The 24,483-nt window shown below is 41.7% G+C and overlaps 1 protein-coding gene across 1 annotated transcript in view; it reads right to left on the bottom strand.

Moving 5' to 3' along the window:
- PDIA5 (protein disulfide isomerase family A member 5) overlaps positions 1-24,483 on the bottom strand; it is a 97,534-nt gene that overhangs the window by 9,349 nt on the left and 63,702 nt on the right. The window contains exons 12-15 of the mRNA XM_086898540.1: positions 22,564-22,634; positions 21,119-21,282; positions 18,143-18,273; positions 3,319-3,389 (exon numbers count right to left, since the gene is read on the bottom strand). Of these exons, the coding sequence (XP_086754666.1) occupies positions 3,319-3,389; positions 18,143-18,273; positions 21,119-21,282; positions 22,564-22,634 (437 nt within the window). The remainder of the gene's footprint in view (positions 1-3,318; positions 3,390-18,142; positions 18,274-21,118; positions 21,283-22,563; positions 22,635-24,483) is intronic.

The following is a 24,483-nucleotide window of genomic DNA, read 5'->3' as shown; positions in this document are numbered from 1 at the left end:
GCTCACTCCATTTGCTGCACCCTTTAGAGCAATTGCTGCCCCAGCTGTTTCTGTGGGAACTCACTAGAATCCAGCTGTGGTGCTCCGACTTGGGTCAATGCATTTGTACAGGAGCAGTCTCCTGTGGAAATAGGAAGATTGGTCAAAGTGCAGCCCCTTTGCAGGAGTGCCAGGGATTTGTTACTGAGAGGCCTTGAAGAGTCAAGAGCTTTCCTTCAGCAAATCCAACCTGGAACATCACAAATCAGTTCCCTCAAGCTGAGCTTTAGGATCAGCCAAAGGGCAGAATGCAGATTTTTTAAAAAGATTCTGTTTTCAAGAGAGACTGTGGAGAAGTTACTGAACTTCCCTGCTCTTCAATCTGTTCAGCTAATTTGCATTTTCTGATGTTCACTGGTCACTGCCAGAACTCGAGCTGTGGGTCACTGGCCAAATGCTTCCACCTGGCAGCTGTGTGCCAAGGCCAAGCACCCCAAGCTAAGAATGCTCTAGATGGCTTTCCTCCCCTCCTTTTTTCCCCTTTTAAATAACAGAAACAATATGCTCACTGCCACTGGTGTAGCCTCTCTACTGATCTGGTCCTACTGGCGCTGAATTTCTCTGGGAAGATGGAAAGACTGGAGGTTTGTGGGTGTCAGCCTGAGCCATGTTTTGCAGCAGCCACAGGACTGTCCCAGACCAGCGAGCAGGTTTGGGATTCTGGCTAAAACCACCAGCAGTGACGTGGCCAACGAGAGCTGACATTTGGGGCCAATGTTCTGAGCAGTGCATTTTTAAACTCCAACTCCAGCAGTGCAGATGATGAAAAAGTACAGAGCATTACACACAGCCCCCGGGGGAGACGGGGGTTCTGCGCCAAAACCACCCCCTTGCAGTCAATCTGCAGAGCCAGAGACACGTATTTAACAGCTTCAAGCTCTGCTCATCTTCAAAATTCCAATGTAAAGACTCAAAGTCTCCCAAAGGATACCTTTTAAGATACCATTTATAACCAATTCAAGGCTGGAATGTTTTGGATTGTTCTTCAGCTTCTGCAGGATTAAATGTTTAATTAAAAGAATCTTCTTTTAAGAAAAAGATACAGTTTAAATGCTAAAATACTCTGTTAAGTGAAAAACCTTTCTCCAGGGGACAAAAAAAAAAAGGACACTAGTATAGAAATGAAGTAGTGAAAAGAATCTACTACCTAAAATGAAAATTTGTAATCTTGCCCTGTTCTTGAAGGAATAAATACTTCTTTCTCTTAAGCAGTGATTTTACCAAAGTTTGAAACCCTGCAGAACTACAAATTAGTTTGAAGGCTCAGTCCAGTTTGAAACATGGGAATATGACCTGTGCTGCTTGTGGGAACAGCGAAATGCCCTTCCGAAGTCTATACCAGGTTTGTTTTCTTTTCCACAATGGCATAAACTGGCAGCTGGAAGCACCTTGGCAGGTTATAGCTGTACACAATTAAATAGGGGCTCCCAACATAATCAATCCCTGGCACTTTCATAAGTCATTGGGGTGGAATAACATCATTTTCCCTAACTGCACACACCTCTTTAAAACTGTACCAGCCTTAATATTCCCTACTGGCTCTCCTGTTCCAACTCATTACATTTTATATCTCCCCACTTCAGCCTTAAACTGAAGTCAAGAGTTACAACCGTCAATCACTGCTCTGCTCATGGAGTCCTTTCATAACCTGCAGTCTGAAGGAAAAGCTTCCCAGGCCTGCATTTCCCACCAGCACCCTGTCCAACTAATTGTGCCATGATTCAGATTGCTTGTTAATACATCCTCGGGCTCTAATAAGCAAGTTTCACATTGTTTGGTACATTTGTTTCACATCCTCTGACTGAAATGTTAATGAGTTCAGGAAAGAGAGGCTTCTAGTTGGGAACTACCAGAGAAGTGGGAAAACAAGGATACTTTCTCAGAGATCTTGGAAACAAAGAAGTAACCAAAAGGCATCTGAGCAAACTAATTAACAGCAGGAGAACTAAAAGCTGCATGCCTGTGATCCTTCTGTGTGCCAGAGGGCAGAAGCGATGGACTCCTAATTTATGCAGTCCATGATACAAGAATGATTTGTTTCTTGTCAATCGGATGCATTTTCTGTGAGTTACAGAACAGATGAGAGGAAAAAAAAAAAAAATTACAAAAATTCTTCTGTTACAGAGTACAACTGTTACAAAATTACCTCTTCATTTAGAACATAGAAGAGGATAAACTATTTCAGCTGTATGGAACCTACAAGGATTATCTAGTTCAGCTGCCTGACCAGTTCAGAGCTGATCAGAAGTTAAAGCCTGTTGTTAAGATGTTGTCCAAATGTCCTTTAAACACTGACAGGCTCAAGGCATTGACCACCTCTCTAAGGAAACTTGTACCAGGAACAGATCACTGTCTTGGTAAAGAAGTGTCTCCTACTGTACAGTCAGAACCTCCCCTGGCACAGCTTTGAATTATTCCCACATGTCCTGTCACTGGATTCCAAGGAGAAGAGCTCAGCATCTCCCACTCTGTTTCCCCTCCTGAGGAAGGTGTAGAGAGCAATTTCCATATTAAATTGCCAAATCTTTTTCTTGGCACACCTAAACACAAAGCAGTTCTGAAGTTGGAACAAATTCAGAGATCAGAATGAAATACGGTTCACTGAAAGATATCAATCAGGTTCCTAGCTAGTTATCTGGTTAAATGCAGGGAAATATAGGGGCTTAAGTGTTTTTTGTTGCTTTTTGTTTGTTTTTTTAATCCTAGATCTGCATGTGCTCAGTTAAAAAATGGTTCAGCTGATGCAAGGAAATTACCTAGTATGATTCAGCCATCAGATACATTCTCAAGGCCAAAGCACCAGGGTCCTAGAAGAGCATCCTGGGCTCAAGTCAGCCAGCTTACAGAAAGATATTATATTTTGTGCTATGCAAGCAAGGATTAGTTAGTTATATGATTGAGGTCTTCAGGACTATCACACAACTTGTGGTTTCTCTACATGCACTCTAACAGCTGACAAAAGTTGAAGGGGAATGGAGATTATATGGATTATCTTTATTTAATCCCTCAATGAGAAAGAATTGTGTTTTACTTCATACAAAGTAACTCTTACACAAAGACTTAAACATAAAAGACAGCAAATTAGGGAAAACAGAACAGGTTGGAAGTATAACTCAATTTGACCATAAAAGATACAACACATATGATACAGATACGTTTCTTGTAGTCTAACAGCAATTTTATCTACAAACCTATTACCTTATCAATAAGCAAAGCCTAAAAAGTTCAAATTATGGAAAACATTCTTAAATATCACAGAAATAATTAACAGTAAGTTACCTTGCGATCTTCTTTAAAGACTTCAGCAGCAGTTGTGAAATGTGGAATGGCATTTTTACAGTGAGGACACCCTGTTTGACACAGAAAGAAAAAAACAAACTTAAGTTGTAGGAAAGATACTGGGACAAACTAAGACACAAGGTGAATCAGTGGAAAATTTGAATTAAAAATCGCTCTAGACAGGAGCTCTCCAATTCTGGAATGAGCAGGACAAAGCATGTGTAGACCACGTGTCAGCTACATGAAAGTAAGCACATGTTTTAAATCCCTGTGACTTCAAGGAGTTTAGGTGTACATTTACAGTTACACAACATCCCATAATAGGGGGCCATAGTGCAGGGGGCTTTCCCCCATCACAAGCCCCCAAAGGGCACTTCAAGAGCACCAGTCACAGGCAGACCACTGCCCTGCTCTGTACCTCCTGGTATTGCCAGGTAGGCTGTTACTGCTGTTGCCACAGATACCAGCTACATTTGGGCGTGAGAATAAAGACAGCACAGCTGGGAACAGCAGGAGGCTGGAAGTTGGAAAGGAAATTCCTGGGAGCATTTATAAGTATTTGGGAATGGCCTGCGTTAAAGCCAAGCCACTAGGAACATAAGGGAGGGGAAGAGAAGCAAGTCCAATAGGCCAGACATCTTTCATGGATGGAGAGCAGATGTCCAGTCCCAGGTTAGGATGACTGCTGCTGGCCTCCCTGGGGACCTTCCTGCTGTTCACCACAACTGGGCAACCCCTGAAGAGTTTTACAGCACACAGGAACCCCAGAGCTTTGTATGGGAGATACTTCTTTGTACCACTGCAGCATTGAACAAAAGGCCAGCTGTTCCCTTGCTTAAATACACACTGATTTTACTCAAACATTTCACAAGGAGTCACAGAAGGGAAAGTAGAACTGTTCTCTTGATTCAAGGTTCAGATATGAGTGCTCTTAATTCAGAAGAAATGTCTACAAATTATTGTCTATGAATAATCTAAACTACTCTCAACTCATCATCACTATACTAAATAAGGCTTTGAAAAGGAAGGTATATGTGTAATAAATTACTTTTTTTCAAACCCAGCACAGAGATCCCAAGCAAAGACTCAGGATGCTATTTTTTGCTTTGATGCATATTAAAAAAGCAATGGACGCACTTCAGTCAAGCCTGTGTAATGCTGGCAAAAGAGTTCATCTTGCTATTATTTCTGGATAGGAACAGAAAAATCACAAAGTAGTTGCTCACAAGCACCAATAACAGCTTATGCTACTGTTGTTTACCAGTATTTTACATGATGAACAAGTGTCTGTGTTACTTTAGAATCAGGACTGAACAAATGCCCTTAGGAGACTTGCAGCCACCCTTCTAAGCTACTCTCACTCAGCTGACAAGAAAAATAGTGTCTGTGCATAAACACTGCACACCCCTTTCCACAAAGCAAAGGCTGAATACCCCTTCCAGCTTCACCAAAATGTAATTTCATTGCTTACATGCACTGCATTGAATTTTAGAGCATTTCTTTCTTCAGAGTAGGATTCTGAAAGCACTGCAGTGACACACCTGTGTAAATACACTGAGAGTCTATGCAGTAGCTGAGAATACCAGAAAGTCAAGGGGATGTTTCCTGGGAAACTGAGGCACTTCTGTAAATCCATCTTAATGGCTTCAAACTCTTTCTTTATGCAGCACGATGGCAGCTGTGTTTCAGTGGGAGATAGCACAGTGTTCTACAGTTTGCAAATTATTAACCTTGTTGAGTCTTTCAGCATTTGCCTGAATGAAAATGGTCAAGAAAGAAAATAAGGAGGAAGAAGAAGAGAAGAAAGAGGAGGAAGAGGAAGCTAGGGTTTCAGGCTGCTCCCATGTCCATCAGCCCACTTTGGTGACCCATATTCTCTCTTACCACTTGTCTGGCTTGATACTGAAGAGCCTGCAGGTCAAGCCTGTCTCTTAACAAATCCTGGGTAGTTTCCTGTACTGTGGGGGGACTGCCTCGGTTTGACTTGTTAACACTGCTCTACACAAATAAATCAGAACTGGTGACAACATCTAAAAAGAATTTCAGAAACAGAAAATGGATAAAAACCAGGCACCTCTAAAACAGGAACACTTGTTCTTAACTACATGCTGCAGTTTTTCTGGAAAGCACTTCCAACTGTAACGCTAAAACATAAAGGCTCCTAAAAACTTAAACGTTTCAGGTTCCCTGTTTTGCTTATGATCTTGAGCTTGAAATTTAGATTTCACCAAAGAACATCTTTTAAACCCTCAATAAAAGATCTTTCAGGACAGTAAGGCCTCTCTCAAAGCCCCTAGTGAAGCTGTAGCAGGTAAGAGCTCTTCATGAGCCACATTCCACAAGAAATTGAAAACACAAATAACAAGCATATTCTTCTACACAAAAATACCAAATCCATTACCAAATCACGAGAAGTTACCTTCATTTACCCATCTGAAGCTCCATCCCTCCTCCCTCTTCACTTCTCTCTTGGCCCAACCTCCTTTCTTTACTGCACCGTGCTCACAAAACTAAAACACAACCATATGGCTTTTGGCAGAGCTGCCTCCAAGTCCAGTAGGCATTTTGTTAGCCTTGGACATCCATCCACGGAACAGATGTGAATGCTACACTGAATTCCCAAGGAGTTTCAAGGAGTCACAGAAAAAGGGGGAAGGAGCACATCATATGGAACAGCAGAACTTCATCTGTTACAACTTAGAAGGATTGCCAAATGCAGCAAACACTTGGAAGTCACCCAATCCAGTCATTCTATTTAAAGCACACATGCCAAAAAAAATAAAAGCAGAGGTTGATGTCTTCATTTTGACAGACGGAAAACTTGTTCTCCCCATTCCCTCTTCACACCCACTATCACACGTTTATTTTAAGTGTTAACGCTATCTTCTAGATTCGAAAGTGCAAGGAAAGGAAATGTACTGAGCACAGTACATGAGGATAGGAAGTGTGCAGCCTCCTTACAAAGGATTTTTCAGATGGACTGCAATGGGAAGAGATTAAACCTGTGGCATATGAAGGTGTGGGTAAAGTGTAAAGAACCAAAAGGTCCTGCCCCTTCTCAGTCACTGTGGACTAAACAAGTAGGAAAATTCATTTTAGTTGAATAATTTGGATCCTATGGTAATCACAGACTTCCTGCAAGGACAAGAAGTGAAGTTTTAACTAAGCAGCAGTGAAAGCAGCACTTCTGGGATCAGAGCCTTCTAACACAGACGCAGAGCTTTGCTTTAACAATTTTCTTTTTTCATTTTTACAACAGTGTCAAATTTGATCTCAACAGGGTTAAGAGCAGATGTGAACTGAACAGTAATTTCCTGTGCCTGACTTGAGAAATGTGAAAGAAACCTGCTTCTGAAACATACAGCCTTACCACAGTATCCCAATACTGGCACTCAAAACCTTTATCATTCCTGCACATCTCAAGATAACTCCATTTCCTAATGCAGAAACACAGTTGCATCACCTGGTAGGAAAACAAGAGAACTTGACATCTCAGGCACGTGCAGTAGCATGTGCTGAGGCCATTCCCTATTCACAATCAGCAAACAATACAGCTTTAATAGAGCTCTGGCCAGGCACTCAGCTCTGTGCTCGGAATTTGGCTCTCTGGAAGACCCGCCATACAGTCCATGGAGGCATCTGCTCCCCCTGACCTGCCAGGGCACAAGGGCTGCCTGCTTAAATCACAGGTCCCTGGATCTATGTGAAACACCTCCAACAGAGGAGTACTGAGGTTCTCTTTGCCTTTGTACTGCAAATTTAAAAATTTACACAAAGCCAGTATTTTCTACAAGGTTTTTCTCCACCATTCATATTGTAAAGTTGGTAGGAGATGTGGTACAGTCACAGCAGGCACCATCACATTCCTCACCTTGAAAACCAAGTAGCTCTCAACTGAGCCAGTAGATGAGAAATATGGTTTCTGTGGGAAAAATTCAAGAGCAATGGCTGATGAACAGCAGATGAGGGAAATCAAGCAAGCAAGCAGGCTTCACTCAGAGCCATTATCACTGAGAGGAGAGAGAGTCAGATTAAATCTCCTCTAATTAGAGAGGCATTTAAAGGAAAGCTAGTGGGTCCTTAGGGAGATGAAGTGACGGAAAATATATAACCCAGATTATTTTCCATGGACTGGATTTACTGATAGCAGGAACAATCTCAAGGTACAGTACCTTCTCGGGGTATCTTTGAGGAAAGACCCAAGGATTTGCATTGGTCAGCATTGGTTTGGGCACAGAAAGGGGCTGGAACTTCATTCTCATGGAAAAACAGCTTTGAGGACTGTGAAGAAGTAAAGAACTGCAGGATTGAGCTAGATGTGATTTCCAAAATGATGCCACAACACATTTGTTACATGATGTACAAAAAAGATAGTACACGGGGAAATAGAAAAACTTAAGTAAGTGTTCACATCACCTTGTAAACTGTTTTGTTTTTTAAACAAAAAGCAAACTGAGGGAAAAAATAATATAAACACATCTTCCAAGTAAGGTTAAGAATGACACAAGACTGATATGATGTCGTAGCATTTGATAAATTTTCAGACATAATAATACCCTGTGAAAACATTTTCCATAATTGCAGGATCCCATGGGATGCAAAAGGGATGCAAAGAGGATTTTGAAGCAGTGGAACAACCTCTTGAATAACCTACATGTCTTTATTACATTCAAATGGGGGATTTTTCATTGAACAGTGCTTCCTTTCTTTATCAATTGTTAAGAGATAACAGTGAGTCAAAAGTAAAACTTAAGAGATTCTTAAAACTTCAGTGTACTAAGGTATTAGGACCAGATGGCAATTCGAAAGATGTCTTGAGAGTAGTGCATGAAACAGATGCACCCTGTTGTACAACAGTCACCTCATTACATTTAAAATAAAATTGTGGCAAATTTTCAAAACTGCCGAAAGGAATCAAGTCCTCTTTCCAAAAACATAGGTTTCTATTTGCTTAAATATGAAAAAAAATCCTTTAAGTTACTTCATGCTTTGTTTAATTTGAAACTACAAAGCCCAGCGATATAATATAACCTCTCTACAGCTGAACAGTATAAGGTTAATTCAGTTTCTTTAGAAGAGTGGAAGCTGTATTAGCATAGCACATAGAAGAAAGGTGAAGCTGTTTTTTAATGAATATAAATCAAAAGCTAACAATTTGTACAAAATAGATAAAGGAAGCAAATGGACATCAAAGCAGTATCTACAGTCAGCAGAGGTAATAATGATGTTTTAGTATATAAGGGGCTTTAAATGTATTAGAAGCAAAAGAAATCCAAACAATGCTAGCAATATAGCTTTGAAAGAAAATGATGAAGTTGTCAAAAAGAACTTCACTGAATATATAAAGATAGTAAGCAGATGTGGAGAGGGCCTCTATGCCTGGCACCTCTGAAATGCTCTTTGCAGTTCTGGGCTCACAAATCAACAGTGAGTTCAAACTGGAGGGGATTCAGAAAACCCGTAAGAAAAACAACAGAACTGAAAGACGTGTTTCATGGCAAAGGGAGTCAGTAAGCTCAGTGTGTCAACAGGTTAAATCCAAAGATTAAGAAGTGGTAGAAATCGAGAAAAGTCAGTTTCTAAATTTCATTATAACGAGCTATTCAAGCTGGCTGCCAGAGGCTGAGTAAGCTCCAGAGCTGGCTGCATGCTGCAGCCAGTCAAATTTAGATGGAAATTCACATTCCCATCACTAGCGATTTTTAGTCTGAAAGGAAATGGTTTTCTAAAAGAGAAGCTTTCACACAGTGGCTCTCTACCTGATCAGAAGACAGCTGTCCTTGACTTGCATCGCTGAGCTGAGACTGCTACAGCAGTGACATGGTCTGGCTGTCCTCGTGTCACCATCTCCGAGCGGCCAGAGCTGCAGGAGCCCAGCACTGCCCGTGGGTCAGGCAAGGACAACAGCCCCTGCCAACCCTAACCTGAGCATCCCAACTAGAACACTACAGCAGCACAGATCAGGCATTTTGACTTCAGAAAGCACTACCTTATACCTTCTGCCCATCATTAATACATAATAATTTATAACCCTACCGTGTTGTTGCTGGGCGTGCATTTAGCATCTCGTACATAATAAAATCTTGATAAATAAAGTAACAAAGTCATATGCATATATTTTACATGAGATTTTTTTTTCAAGGAGACGGTTTAAACACGCACACATTTTAATGCAGACTGCTTTCATATTAAATACACTAACTTAAACTGTCAGTACTTTCATAACAAAGTCCTGGCCAAGTCCTTAGAGGAGATCTGAAAGCCCAGTGATTTGTGAGACTGTGGCATTTGTGCTGTCTGTGCTCTACCCTCAGCATGAGAAAGGGCTCTGCTCCCCCCTCAGCCCCCGGCTTCCTTTAGTACCTCTCGACGGGTGATCTCAAATGCTTTAACTAATATCAATTAATTACGCTTCAAATTGCCCCTAAGAGAGACAGACGTGATTATCCCCCTCTGTCATTACATCCAAGGTTAAATAGAGTCAGGAAGAGGTTAAGTGACTCACAGGGTTCACAATCCTGCCTGACAGGGAGCCGAGCTGCAAGGTGCTGACTCCATTTGTTCAGCTGTGAAACCATCAGGGCCTCAGAGGGCTCAGCACGTGGCAGGATGGAGCCCTCAGCGTGCAAAGTGCAGAGCAGAGAATGACTTTCCAATTCCCCATCTCTGCTTGAAATCATCACCGTTTAAATAACAGGGGTAGATAGTGCCCTCTGTTATTGGTTTTTAAATGACTGCAATTCTAAGCAAGTGCAAGCAGCAACTCTGCACAGCTATCAAAGCTCAGCTTGTACACTGCAGAGTCAAGCAAAGCCTGTTTCCACTTCAAAAAGTTCCAAGCTATTAACTAGAATTAAAACAAGAATATTACTTGGTCAATCAAGGAAAGACAGGCCACAGACAGTAATTGCACAGATAAGAGCTGAAAAAGGGTATACTGCTTAAACCAATGCAATTTGTGTGGCTACAGGAGTTACTGAATCCACAGGCAGATTTGAGAAAGGCATTTGGAGATGTAAGTGAAAGGTTAATTCACTTTGTTTTACCAGTAGAGAACTGGAGAGCCTTTCTATTGCATATCTGGACCCAAAGCTCATTTGATGACATGACCTGACACTGTAGTATAATCATATCTCTAAGACATGAGATACTAGTAATTGAAAGAGGGTGATGTGTCCTGTGATTTGAAAAATGTTAGGAGGTTTTCAGTTAAGCATAAGGTCAACCAAGGCTTGTTTGACTACTTTTAAAAACAGGCAAACTACTCCAGATTTTACAGCCTGCTGGTGAATTTTGCTGAGTTTTTTCCCAAGCTATCTGAACTCTTATTTTGTACCACCTTGGAGGTATACAAATGAGACAAAACATACAAAACCCAAATTATTGGGAAAACATAGCCATGAGACATGAACAATTGCAACAGCAGCAACAAAGTCATCAGAATCAGGTCAATTTGCAAAGTGAGGAGAGTAAAAAGACTCAGCACAAAATTCCCGGACTGTTTCACCCACTACAAAAAGCAAAGATATGACTGACTGCACTGAATTACAAATGACATGCCAGCACTTGGCATTTGGGAACAAGCAATCCTTTGAGATGGAAAGCTGCACATCAAGTCACCTCTGGACAGAAAGGGTATAAAGGTCAACAGATGCACCCAGAGCAAGCCTGGGTGCCAGTTCCAGCAGACCTGCATTTTCCACTGTCTCACTGGCCTGCGTAGCTCGAACAAAGCTGGCAGCAGTAAACCAAGCCAGCATCAGCCCTGGTTAACTGCAAACAGAGTTATAGAGCAAACAAAATAATTTTGCCATCTGACATGCCAGTGGACACTACTAATAGAAGACACACTGCTGAGTTAGCAACAGCCAGCAGAGCACTGGAATTTCAGCTGCACTGATGCTTTAAAAGAAGCTCCTGTCAAGACAATGTTATACATCACCAAAAAAAAGCATTCTTACTGGAAATGGGTTTCATGACAATGCATAAGGATGGGTGGCATATTCATAATCTCTTAATGTACCCACAGTGACACTGCACCAACATAGCTGTGTGTCTGTGAGGAGAGAATTCCACAGGGCAAGAGCACACACTTCCCTCCTGTTCCCTTCTCACAAGCTGGAGCTGTTTATATACAGGCAATATTCTGCACACCACATCAAGCAGCTGTAGCATTTTAGGGTTACAAAACAAGAGGAGCTGCATCACCCCAACAACTTTTAGTTTAATGTCACCACTCCAACACAGCCACTGTGAGCACTGTGATGGTTGTGCACTGTCTGGGAAGCGCCTCAACTTCTGAGCTGAGCGCAGTTCAAACTGTTCCTCAGCGCTAATTATTCTCCTCAGCACAAACACTGGGGCTAAGAGCAGTTCTGCCAGCCTGACTGCAGAGACCACTCTATAAATTCATCCTTTATCAAACACAGCCTGTTAAGGGGCTCTGTGGCATCAGCACTATTTACAGCGACAGGAACACACCTTGGTAATGCGCCCGTAACAAGAGCACCACTGATGCAGGAGAGAGAGCAGTTAGTGGCAGAGCTAACATATCAAAATTCTGCAGTGCCAGCCCACACAGGATTTAAAGCCTCATTATCAGAGGGTCCATACCTTGCCTCTGCCTCAGTCAACAACCAGAAAATCCTTCCTGCAAGGGTTTTTGCCTTGAAAGGGATTCTTTCTGTTCAGCATGTTTTTAATAATTTTTTGATAGCATAAGCTTCATTTACAAACACGCACATTTTGTTCAGGCTCTTTAATAGAGCCATCTAATCAAAACTTAATAAGATGTGCTTGCAAGTGACAGGAAAACCTCTTGGTGGGAGCCAAACTGAGGCCATTGTGGGACAACAAATTCATCTCTGCTGCTGCTTTGCTCCACACACCTGATTTCATGAACTCAATTGTCGAGTATGTTCTCCCCCTCTGTGCATACTTCACACAGAACTGTGTCACCCAAGTCTGCTGAGTGACCCAGCAGAGACCCAGACTGCTTATCTCAGGCCCAGTAGCCACAGGCTGAGGCCTCACAGCCAATAGAATTTGTCATGTTTTCCTACAGCAATGCAGCTTAACCAAAACACAGCATTAACTCCCCAAACCTGCCTACGCAAAGGCTGAGATATGGTGCAACCAGCTTTGTCCAAGCTTGCTCCAAAAAATAGGAATGATGAAAAGGAAACAGTACTGCTTCCTTCAGAACAGCCTTTTGATGACAGCTTGGGTCCCAGGGTGGGAGGAGTACACTGCCCTCCTGGCTGTCAGCATTTACAGCTAAAAGCCATGTGCACCTGTGTGCTCAGTGTGACCCACGCTGGCAAGGACTCTCAGTCCAGTGCTTTTTGTCATTGGATATTCCTTGATGTGTAACTTGGACAGAAGAAACCAAGCAGTTTTTGTTGTGAAAACACAAAGAAGTAGCACACCAGGATACAGAATAATTAATATTTTGAACAAACTTTGTGAGTGAAATGAATGCAGGTTTGCTTAGCTCTCAGTATTTTATGCACTCCTGATGAAACACACAGGGATGGGCATGACTCATTTAGTCAGATCCCTGTCTGTTTTCTTACTGCTGAGGAAAGTCCTACCTGATTTCCCACTTACTTCTTAATGGTAGCCAGGAGTTGACCCACCAGACAGCAATGCTGTCAATATTCCTGCTTCACTCTCTCTGTTTTACATCAGAAAAATACCCAGCTACTATCTCAAACTAAAAACACCTTAGATCAACACCCAGCATTTTAATGGCTCCAAAAACATCCCAAAGTCGTCTGGGACTTTATCAGATGCAACACAGATTTGGCATCTTCATTCACTTCTTCCAGCCCTGAAAGAAAAACCCTACAACAAAGTTTAAGTGAAGAACCAAGGAGGTCCATGTCTCCAACTGTACATCCTCTTGCAGCAGTACAGCCACTTGCTCCATCCAAAAATACCTCATTAAAACCATCCTCAGGATGGTTTACTTCTGGTTGCTCTCTGGGTAACCCCTGTGGGTCAGGCTTCACCAGAAAATAACTTTTTCCAGCTGATGAAATTCAATTCCAGTGAAGTGAAAGTTTCAGTGCTGAACACAGAACCGGAAATCAGCTCCCAGCAAAGCATTTATTAAAAAATACCCATTCTGTGAACCCTGTTGAGTCCCACAGATTGAGGCCATTTGGCAAGTCAATAACATTGGCAACTGCCCCCCTTATGAACCATTAAAAGGGAGCACTTTCCCCCGATTACTTCCCGTTGCTGCTGAAAGTCTTTATTTTTTTAAAAGTGCTTATTAACCCATGTTTTGACACTAAAAGTAGAAACAGAATGAATTTTGTAAGTGCTGAGTCCTGCCATTAAAAGTGACTGATCTAAAACCAGAGTGCCCTCCCCCCCATCATTTGGACCTGTTAATGACTGGTGTATTATATGTAATTCCTTTCTGACACAGTTGATTCATTTGTAGTCTCCTTGGAAGCAGCAATCTCAACCAAAAAATGACATTCTTGTAACTCAAAAGAGGACATTTTCTGTTTCCGTGCAAGAATTAGCAGGGGCTGTTATTAAGCCTTTCCTGTTTAGGGAAAATCAGAACTGGATGAGAAGGGGAAAAAACAACCCAAACCACAGTCAACAAAACCAAACCCCAAACCAAATAAAAACCCACTGTATCTCAAACTCCAGTATAACTATTCCTAGAAATACAGTATTGCTGTGCTGGAAGGAACTTCTGGAGATCATCTGGTCTAACTCCCTTGCTCAAAACAGGGTCAACTATAGCAGGCTGTCCAGCACTGTCTCCAGCTGGGTTTTGAATATCTCCAAGGATGGAGCTTCTTGGGTCAACTTGTTCAAGTATTCAACCACAACCACAGTAAAAAAACCACCACTTCCTCTAAATGTTTAATCAAACTTTCCTGTGTTTCAATTTGAGCCCTTTGCCTCTTGTCCTGTCCCTGGGCACTGCAGAGAAGAGTTTCACCTAGCTTCAATCATTCTTTTTTTATCCCTTAATTCTGTTTGAGTAACACAGAAAAACATCTCCAACCACAAAGACATTATTTACTGGAATTTTTGTTACCCTTTGTGATTCTGACAACTAATCACAACCAACTGCTTCTATTTTGCACAGTTTTAAGTGCTACAGTAGTAGTAGGAGGTTAAAATTTAATGCATTGTCAAAGTCAAATCTCAATTATCTGGAATAACGGAGTGGAGAGAGCACATAAAAGTAAAAATGCAAATAAAACACATCCAGATAAGCTATATGAATAGGGAGGACATAAGAGAAAGAAGAAAGGACAGGGCACTGATCCCAGAAGAGGCACCAATGCAAACGGGTCGGCCCAGGACACCTCGCTTCAGTGCTGCAAGTGTTGAACCAAGCTCTGGGTGTAGAGCACAGACCTACAGCCACTGCCCTCCCAAGCCTGCCTGGTTCAGCACTGCAGTCCACCTGCTCTTGTGCATTTGGCTCACTTCCCATACAGTCTGTAGCCCCCAAATCCTGATCATCCATGCACCAGGCTCCATGTGCACACCAAACCACACTCAGACTAGTTGTCTCCTCCCCACATTTCTGGACAAAACCAAACAGTTATAAAAGTCAGCCTGAAACAGCTGATGGAGCCTAGTACTCCAAGGACTGGAGGATGGAAAAAGCACCTTCACAAATCCCATAAACTCTCCCCAAAAGCTTCTCAAATGCTGGTGCATTAATCCTACTGCATTCAAATACTCCTCCAACCCCTCACAGTAGTTCCCACACACACCTGAGGCTTCATGCTTCCCTTCTGAAGATGGTATCATTTTCCCTTTATTTTAGGCATTTTGAACTTAAAGGTACATGAGTGGGATGACAATTACATCTTCACAAGAGCTGCACAAGAGTCCAGAGAAGAGCTGGGCCAGGAGCTGTGCAGTAGAAATGCCAGCAGCCTGCCCCAAGTCCTATCCCTGAGTAGCTCTAACACATGCCAGCCCACACTCCAGCCTGTGTGGCATGGTACAGACCTACCCAAGGGACATCTGGATAAAGATCTGGTCCCGTTATTGGCACAAGAAGCACTGGGTTTTCTGCAGCAGGCACTTTTTCCCAAGTCAGTGTTTGGAACCTGCCTCCTGCCCCAAATCAGTCATTACAGCATACACAGATGCCACCAGGCAGGAATGTGAATGTGAAATCAAGTCCACAGGAGTGGACATTTTCCCCCAGTAATTTCCAGAGTCTTGATTCTGATTCTCAGTCCTTAAAATATTCCACAGGCATGAGGAATAACCTCTACGCTTCACCCATATTCCAGGAGACAGAGTAATGAGTTCCCTATCTTTTCCACGTGGATGTAGCAGTCTCCTCCAGAGTTAAATCACTGTGAAGCACTGTTCAGTACCATTAAGGCCCTGCTCAGCTCAGCCCTGAGTTATCAGCACAGCAGCAGATTGGTGGCTCTCCTATACATATTAAGTAATTTGGACTGGAAGCTGCCACAGGAAAGACAGATCTCATTTTAATTTGCATCTAAGATATATATCTGTGGCCTTTGCCTAAAGGTTTGTCACTCTAGCTGAAAGCTTGACAAAGGTCAGAATACTCCACTTTCTGCTTTAAATTCTAATGACAGATGAGAGATACATTTCTTAGCATAAATATTTATATATAAACATACTTTATATATGCATGTATACACACCCCCCCAATCCTAAAATATCTCAGCATATGTGTAAGTGTAACAAATACTGCCACGGAGTCACAAGTGAATGGAGTAGCATACTGGAAGTCTGCCCTGACCCAAGATGTGGATTTGAATAGAAAAAGAAAATTATTTGAGGTAATGGGACCTTGAAATTTTAGCAGTGTTCCTTCTGCACTAAAATAAACAAGATTAATTGGAAATGTAGGCTCCAAGAAGTCTCAAGACTGGGAAGATGGTAAACAAAAGCTAATCTATCAAATTTATCAGGAAGCACATAATCACTTCACAAAAGCCGAAAAAATATAGTGTCTTGAGTCATTGTAATTATTCTACTGCATTAAAGTTTATTTCAGAAAAAACAGAGGTCTAAAATACTCACCTGGTACTTTCCCCTGCACTCAACAAAGTGCAGGCTCGTTGCACTTCCTATGTGTGCCTGCTTTGTGCTTTGCTCACAGACACTTCCACATTTAGAGAGAACAAATCTGACAAATCAGAAACTGTGCGTGACCCATGTCCTGACACCGTAACAGCAATGCTTTCTGAGGAGTCACGAGAAGGCCAGACAGGATTCCAGTTAACACCTCTCTGGCCTGTATATAGGTGGCCTCATGCAGCACTGCGTCAAAAACAGCGCAAAAATGTGTCTGAAGTGCAACCTCAAAAGACCAGTTTTACAACATGCAAGCCTTGCTTTTACAGCCTGCTTATACAGAAAGGGCCAGGCTGATCTTTACTCACCCCTTCTGAAGTAAGGGTGGAAGTCAAATGGCAAAAAATTAGCCCATCAGGCAAGTTGCCTCACACTTTCAACTCTGGGAGCTGGATACTCATCACAAACAGAGTCTTTGCTTTAAATGTGGCCATAAAAAGAATCAAGAATCTAACTGTCTTAAAAAGATGCAGCTAAAAACCAAAAGTGAAATAAATCCCTCTTACGCAGGAAGTCACTAATCGGGTAAAGAGAACTCAAGAGACAGTGAACTCCTAAATCTCACCAATTCATGTGCAGTCATTTGATTTTAAAATTACAATTTGCTCTTAACCAGCTGAGGTCCATGAATCAGAAACTCCTGGCACACGGGCAATTTTTAGTCAATAGGTGGTGGGAGTTGGACTGGAAAAGGGATTACGTCCCCTTCCGTTTTCTTTTACAAGCTTCCAGAAATCTCCCTCCTGAACTGCACCCCTGCTTTCTCCTACATCCCTTCATGAGCCCCAAAGCATTCATGCTTAATTCTCTAACAGAAAAGCAAATTAAGGGGCTGCCTGATTAAACATTAGGGAACTTTTTCTCTCTTTTTGGAAAATACCTTTGATTTAACGGGAACAAGCTGGTAACTGTTTATCTGATGGTTATCCACTAATTGCTGGCTATGTGATATGGAAGAAATATTTTTGCATCTGGGGGGGCTGAGTCATGGTACCATAAAGGCACATTAATGGTATATAATATTAAATTCCTGGATTATCTTTTCCCTTGGATAAACCCCTCAAAAGTTAATAACTTATACCTAGTCTGCTTGTCTCTGGGACAGCACAGGAAAACAGAAGAGGTCCCTCTCATTCACCTTATTTATAAAAGGCCTGATTCTAAACTTCTCCAGAAATACTCTCAGGAGATTCAAATACAAAGTGATTATGTGATGCATGCAAAACAATCTGGGAGGAGGAAGCTATGCCCCTATTCCCAGTGGAGACATAAATGCAGATTTATTACAGACAGAATTTATTCCATCAAAATTTGTTCACCACCTCGTGGACTGATTCCTCCTACACTACTGTATTGATTTCACTACTGAAGTGTTGCACTAATGAATCAGACTCTCCATGTCCACTGTGCTACTATAAAGGATCACATTTTGTTATATGGACCATAAAATGCAGCAGAGGAAAATAAATCTGTTTTGTTTTTGTACTGCTGCCTGCTTTGGTGTCTGCATTAAATAATATAACCATTATATACTGTTTTGGTTCCATTTATAAAGTTACAAATTATGATCCCAATGATGCTCCCATGCACTTATATTCAGAATCAGCTCTTTATCCTTAGAAGTCTGAGGCCAGTGAGGGAATTAATTCAGGATTTCACAGTAAATGTAGGGCTTATAAAACCCATGCTCATAGAGAGGTTATTTACTCACATGGTGCATAGAACATGACAAGGGTGTGCTTCTTCTTTTTCAAGGACTCCCTGAAGTCTTCTCCAGCAAGGTGGATAACACTGGTCTGTTTTTCTTCCCATGCAGGCTCAGGTGGAGGTGGTGCTTCGGGACTAGAAAAGACAGACAATTAAATTGGTTTGAAAATGTTTCTGGAAGCAGATAAAGGGACAGCATCATCCTGGTCATAATTAGCATGAAAGAACTGATGTGAAAAATCCTTCAGGGTGCCTGTGCAGTAGAAAGACATACTTGGTATTTCCAACACCAGGCAACAGCAAAAAAGGTGCAAGTTAATTTCTGGAACTCATTAAAAATATAATTTAAGTGACTGTAGTCAGGCATATGAGTAGAAATGTCAAATAAAGACTTCCTACATTGCATCCAACATCTCGGTGGAAAAAACATTGATACAAACCACTGTATCATCCACAGGCATGAACTGAGAACAGCAAGCAGTGGAATCAAAGGGCTACTGATACAGAACAGCATCTTCCATTCAAACATCCTTTTTGTACTCTTTATCGCTATCATTCAAACTTCTGTAAAGAATTTCATGACCTTCTCTAGAATTCAGATATTAAAGCCAGGATGCAAAAATCAGCATCGTTCCACTTGGAATACTGGGGGTGACTGAACCGGAATATTTTACTTTGGTAAAGAGAATGTCAGGTTTCAATTATGACTGCACATACTGGCTAGATCAGAGCAATCCCGCACACCTAGAGCGCCTCTAACAAAAATTCTGCTATTCACTAGCTCACAGACCTCTCTCAGACTCATTAAATTCATTCCTGCTGTATCTTAAACAGTGATTACTTACATAAAATCATCAGAATGGTGCCACGGTATAAAGACCTTCATATGTCGCCTTGGTAATAAATTAGCTTTTCAGACTTTCCTGACACTTTGAATGACACCATTTTAAGTTGTATCAGGTACATAAAAACCAAATGGAGAAAAACTCAATTTTTAAAGTCCTTCTCAAGGTCACTTGGTGGACATTCATTGTATTTCCACCATTACTGATTTTCCAGTTTTTAGAGAAAGATGTGTTTCAGAGAAAGAGTTAGAATCTGAGTTACACAGTGTGTCCTTTAGCTGAATTCCTCCATGAACACTACTGTTGTGAGCTATCATTGATTACAGTTACAGAGGTGTGCCTTACTGTCATACAAACTTTCCCACGCTGACCTGGAATAAGCTACCCTGCAACTGGTAACAACCCAGTGTGGCAGCACAATCACTGGAGAGGAACCACAGCCAAAACTCACATGGCTGCAACCACCCATTGAGACAGGTCTCCACAAGCTGTATTTTTATCACACCCTGCACCCCAGATGCATCCCTATTTCCACCAGCTTCAGTGCAGCTGTGTCAATTCTATCTCTGGTCAGAAAATAAGGATGTTATTCTACTGCATCTCTAGCTGGGAGAACATCCAGGAGCCAAGAGTAGGAGACAAACAGGTGGGCTTCACCTGTATTACCGACTAGCTGAGGCTGCAGACAGAAGTCTTCAAGATGCACAGCAGGATTCAGAAGAATTAACACCACTTCCCCGTTCCTCATTGCTAATTCACCTACCAGTATGTACAGGCAGCACCAGCCTGACTGTTTAACTCACTACAAATTACACAATGCTCAAAAGAGTCGAGCAAAGCAGTGAAATGAGGACAATGACTTCATGTACAATATGGATACAGCAGCCTGTGTGGGCAGGGAGGCCAAGGGAGTACCATTTCTTAAAGTAAAATACAGATAAAGCTTCTCAAGATGCAACAGTGATACTACCAGACCATATCTATTACCTGCTTCATGGCAGTCAGAGATGTAATGAGAAAAGAAGAAGGAAGAAGGAAGAAGGAAGAAGGAAGAAGGAAGAAGGAAGAAGGAAGAAGGAAGAAGGAAGAAGGAAGAAGGAAGAAGGAAGAAGGAAGAAGGAAGAAGGAAGAAGGAAGAAGGAAGAAGGAAGAAGGAAGAAGGAAGAAGGAAGAAGGAAGAAGGAAGAAGGAAGAAGGAAGAAGGAAGAAGGAAGAAGGAAGAAGGAAGAAGGAAGAAGGAAGAAGGAAGAAGGAAGAAGAAGGAAAAATGAAAAAGGAAAAAGGAAAAAGAAAAGAGAGAAGAGAGACCAAAAACCTACCACACAACCTCCTCCCCCACCACATAAGAAGGGGAAAATAAAGATTACATTCCTCATGCCAACTGCATGTAATAGTTAAATGATTAAAATATTCACAAAACTCTGGCAGGTTTTCTTCTCCTTGACTAATGCAGAAAATACATTGGGCTTACAGTACCTAAAGAAAATGCATATTTTATATATATATATGCATACTTTTACATATATGCATATATAATACATACTTAAAGAGAGAATTGTACCACAAATTTAATTTGAAATGGAATTGCTGTAATAATTTTCATATCAAACTTAATTCTGCATATTTCAGCACACCACCCAAGAAATGTTTGTTAGTGCACTCAAAGGTGCTAGTTTTGTTGGTCTCACTGGCTTTCCTTCAGCCCCACGTGGGTGGAATTCTAGGCATTGGCTCTGAAATGTTGGAAAGAGGAAAGTACAACTGTAGAAATTCAGCTACTAACACTGAGATCTGCTGCTTTGTATAAAGAGGGAACAACAAATGCTCTGTTTATTTTTCAGAGCCATTGCTATTCCTTCTCCAGGGAAAAGTTTAAGGTGTATTTGAAAAATATTTATTTTGGGAAAGAAATAATGGGGCAGCCATGAAAAACCCCACAGCAAATAAAGGATTTGGTGTATTAGAGACCATAATTAACATACATGCTTCTGTGGGTTTGAATACTGGAATTCAATGTAATTTTGTTAGCAAAGGACTTAGGCAGTGTTGAAACTTCACTTAGTTCCTCACCAAAGCCACCTGAAGGAGTCACTAACCAGGAACCCAAATACTATCTTACAACCCCCAAAACTTACTTTTGCAGCCAGTCAATGATCTTCTTCTTTGTTCTGAGGTGCGGCAGAGTGTATTTCTCCTCTCCATCCTTAAAATACTTCAAAGTAGGAAACCCTGAGATGTGGTATCTTTCTGCCAGTGCCTTGTTGACAGTAGCATCGACTGCTGCAAGGACTCCCGGACTCTGAAACAGAGATCACCTCCTGTAAATCCCAGCCTCATACACACACCCCTTCAGCAGGACACAGGGGGCCTGGGGGCAATCACTCGTGGTCTAGGTGTCTTTGATGCCTCTAGGACAAGAGGACATAGTCTTAAGCTGTGCCAGGGGAGGCTCAGGTTGGACATGAGTAAGAATTTTTTCACATAAAATGGAATGGGGTTCCCAGGGAGATGGTGGAGTCACCATCCCTGGAGATTCTTAAGGTAAGACTGGATGTGGCACTTGGTGCCATGGTCTAGTTGACATGGTACTGCTCAGTCGTGGGTTGGACTTGGTTTCAGTGTTCTTTTCCAACTGATTAATTCCATGATTTTGTGCACAGACATACAGAAAGGATTGACACAAAACCAGAAAGGGACATACTCTGGACTAAATGTTACCAGAATTTTACCAGTTCCCCTCCCATTTCTGATGGATTCTCTTTATATAATCCACTTTATAGTGCTTAAGAGCAATTCCCAGATATTGCATTTCCTCCCACAAATCCCTGTTTCTCCCAGAAGAAACAAGCACTGCTGAAGATAAGTTTACTTTAAGGCAAATTCATCTTTCCCTAACTTGTGGGCATCTTTTCATGGACCACCTTTAGACATACAGAAGAACAGGCATTTGTAGAGTGTGATTCATCGGATCTTTGTTCTTCTCATCTCCTCCCTCTCCAACAGCAACAAAGGAACTCTAGATGTCTCCACAGAAGATGCTTAAAGCATGGGGCAGACCAATTCCACTTCTCCTACACGGCATACACAGCATGAGACTGAATCAATAACACTAATACTTGTATTATTGGATCTCTCTTCTCCAGCCATGCTGATGGAGCACTTATGATGAAGCTAATGGAGTGGTGCAACCATTAAAAACAGGGTATTTGAAACAGGGATCAGCCCCTTTTGTTTTTTTCCAAATCTAATTCATAAATAAAAGCCTATGTTTCTTTCACATTCAATGACTTTAAGTAAGGGGGAAAAATCCATTTTTGGATTTGATCATATTATGTATAAGGCCTACAGCAGAATACATAAACATTTTTCGATTTTGTTTTCGTTCAAGACAGAATGTTCTTTCTCCGACTTTGGCAGGGCTCATGCATTAGCGATGAGACTGTACTTTGGAAACACATTTTGAAGGGTCCTGTGGGAGGATGAGAACAGCTGAATTTGTTGTAGGGAGAAAAGTCACTTTTATTACTCTAGTTATTTATTACTGATTATTTGAAGGATATAATAAAGGAAATTAGCTTACATCACTGGTCACATGGAGAAACTCTGCAGCCTTCTCATATTCTGGCTTCATTTTCTTACAATGCCCACACCCTGCCAAAAAAAAAAATACAATTAACTTGTATACACCATGGTTATTCATTGACCCATCCAGTCATTATCAAAATCCAAAACCATGTAGTAAAGATTTACTAGAATTTTATATGCATTTTACTTCATATATTTGTAAAGCCTTAGTAAGATATAGGATTTTTTCCAAAATGACCACAATAGTTTAAACAAAGAATTTAATCTATTAAAAATAGTAGTAATAATACAGCCCCACTTTCACATCCACACTTCTATCCTTACAAAAAGTAAGGAAAGTATATACAAAATACAGATACAAATAGTATAAACATTTGTCAAGCCCATTGCTTCCAGCATACTCTTGAGCAAGGCACAACCTCACCCATTTCAGTTTCCAAATCTTTATCTACTTTAGAAAGAAACAACACAGATCCTCACATGACTTTGTGACTTTCAGTGGAGGCTTACACTAGCACAGCTTCATAGAGTAATATAATTTGAATTCAACAGCACTAAGCCCCATTTTACAGTGGTGCAGCATGTCCCTCTAGCAAGGATTTGCACTGATTTAATCACATCAGTGTAATTACACCACCACATATGTTCCCAACATAAGCAGGATCTGTAAAACTGAGATAATGGTGCTTTCTCGCTTGTGCGAAGTTCTCCAGAGATCTGCCATTACTTCACTGCTAAGTGCTGACATTACAATAAAGTAAAATGAATGCATGAGTGAGAAAAGCAGACTTAGAATAAATTATTTGGGTGTAAATTAAACTGCTTTCAGCTGGTGCAGTTGCTTGCAGGCAGGGCTTTCAGGCCCAGGCCAGGGTCCTGCACCTCTGGTGTGATGCTGGGGCCTCAGTGACAGCCCCTTCCCTGTCCCCAAGGGCCTGGCACAACAGCAGCCCCTGTGGGACAGTGCACAGGGAGGAGAGGCTGGGGTGAACACCCAGCATGGGGAGGGTCAGGTCTGACTGACCTGAGGTGCAGGCAGCCAGGACAAGGCGCTGGCACGGCCCAGGCACCCTGTAATCCCCGTGCAGTGCCTTGCTGCACCTCTCCCCCGGTCTGCACAGCAGCCAGCTCACTTTCCTGAGCTGTTACTGTTGGAATGGGCACTTGAAAGCCCAGACTTTGCTGAGCTTTTGAAAGTTGTATCAGAAGATACAGCTAGAAATGTGTTTCAATGCATGCCAGCAAAAGCTGACTATGAGGTGTTCGGGTAACAGGGCTGGGGCTATTTTTACACCATTGTCCAAAAGAAAATAAACCAAAGACTCTGAACTTCACTGCTGCTTTGTTTCCCTCTAATGGGATGACTGCTGAAGCCAGCAGACACAAACCTGGGCCTGAACTCAACCAGACAAGCATGTTTTATACAGCACAAGTCAAAGAGTGTTTGCAGCCAAGAAGCAATAAGACATCCAGGTATAAGTAACTTCACCAGAGCAAACAGAGCTTCAGCCACCACAGCACATCATGGAACACTTACAGGGCATGTTTATAGAACAGGCTGAATACATATGAACAACTGCAAATCCCAGCTAAGAATTACAGCAAATACCAGAGCGGTTGATCTCAGACCAACTCCTGTTCAAACACCAGCTACAGTCCATACTGCTTAGTCATCTGCACAGAGACCACAGCACTGAACAGCCCCATGCCATTCTTTTAAGCAAAAAACAATAATGTGGTAGGAGCTCAGCTGGTGGAGAAAGCTTTGCCTTAATTTTACTCTGTGGTGTGACAATGCTGGGAACCTGATGCAACAGCTTCGCAGGTGAATTCAGGAAGAAGCTGGGACAGGCTGAGGAAGAATTACTGTCTCAGCACTGCTTATCTTGGTTAAAAGCACAAAAGACGCTGGCAA

The sequence above is a fragment of the Cyanistes caeruleus genome, chromosome 7 (genome assembly GCF_971803275.1).
Source record: "Cyanistes caeruleus chromosome 7, bCyaCae1.hap1.1, whole genome shotgun sequence".
Classification (NCBI taxonomy): Eukaryota; Metazoa; Chordata; class Aves; order Passeriformes; family Paridae; genus Cyanistes; species Cyanistes caeruleus.
The sequence above is the reverse complement of the archived record's forward strand: the minus strand, read 5'-3'. Positions and strand labels throughout refer to the sequence as shown.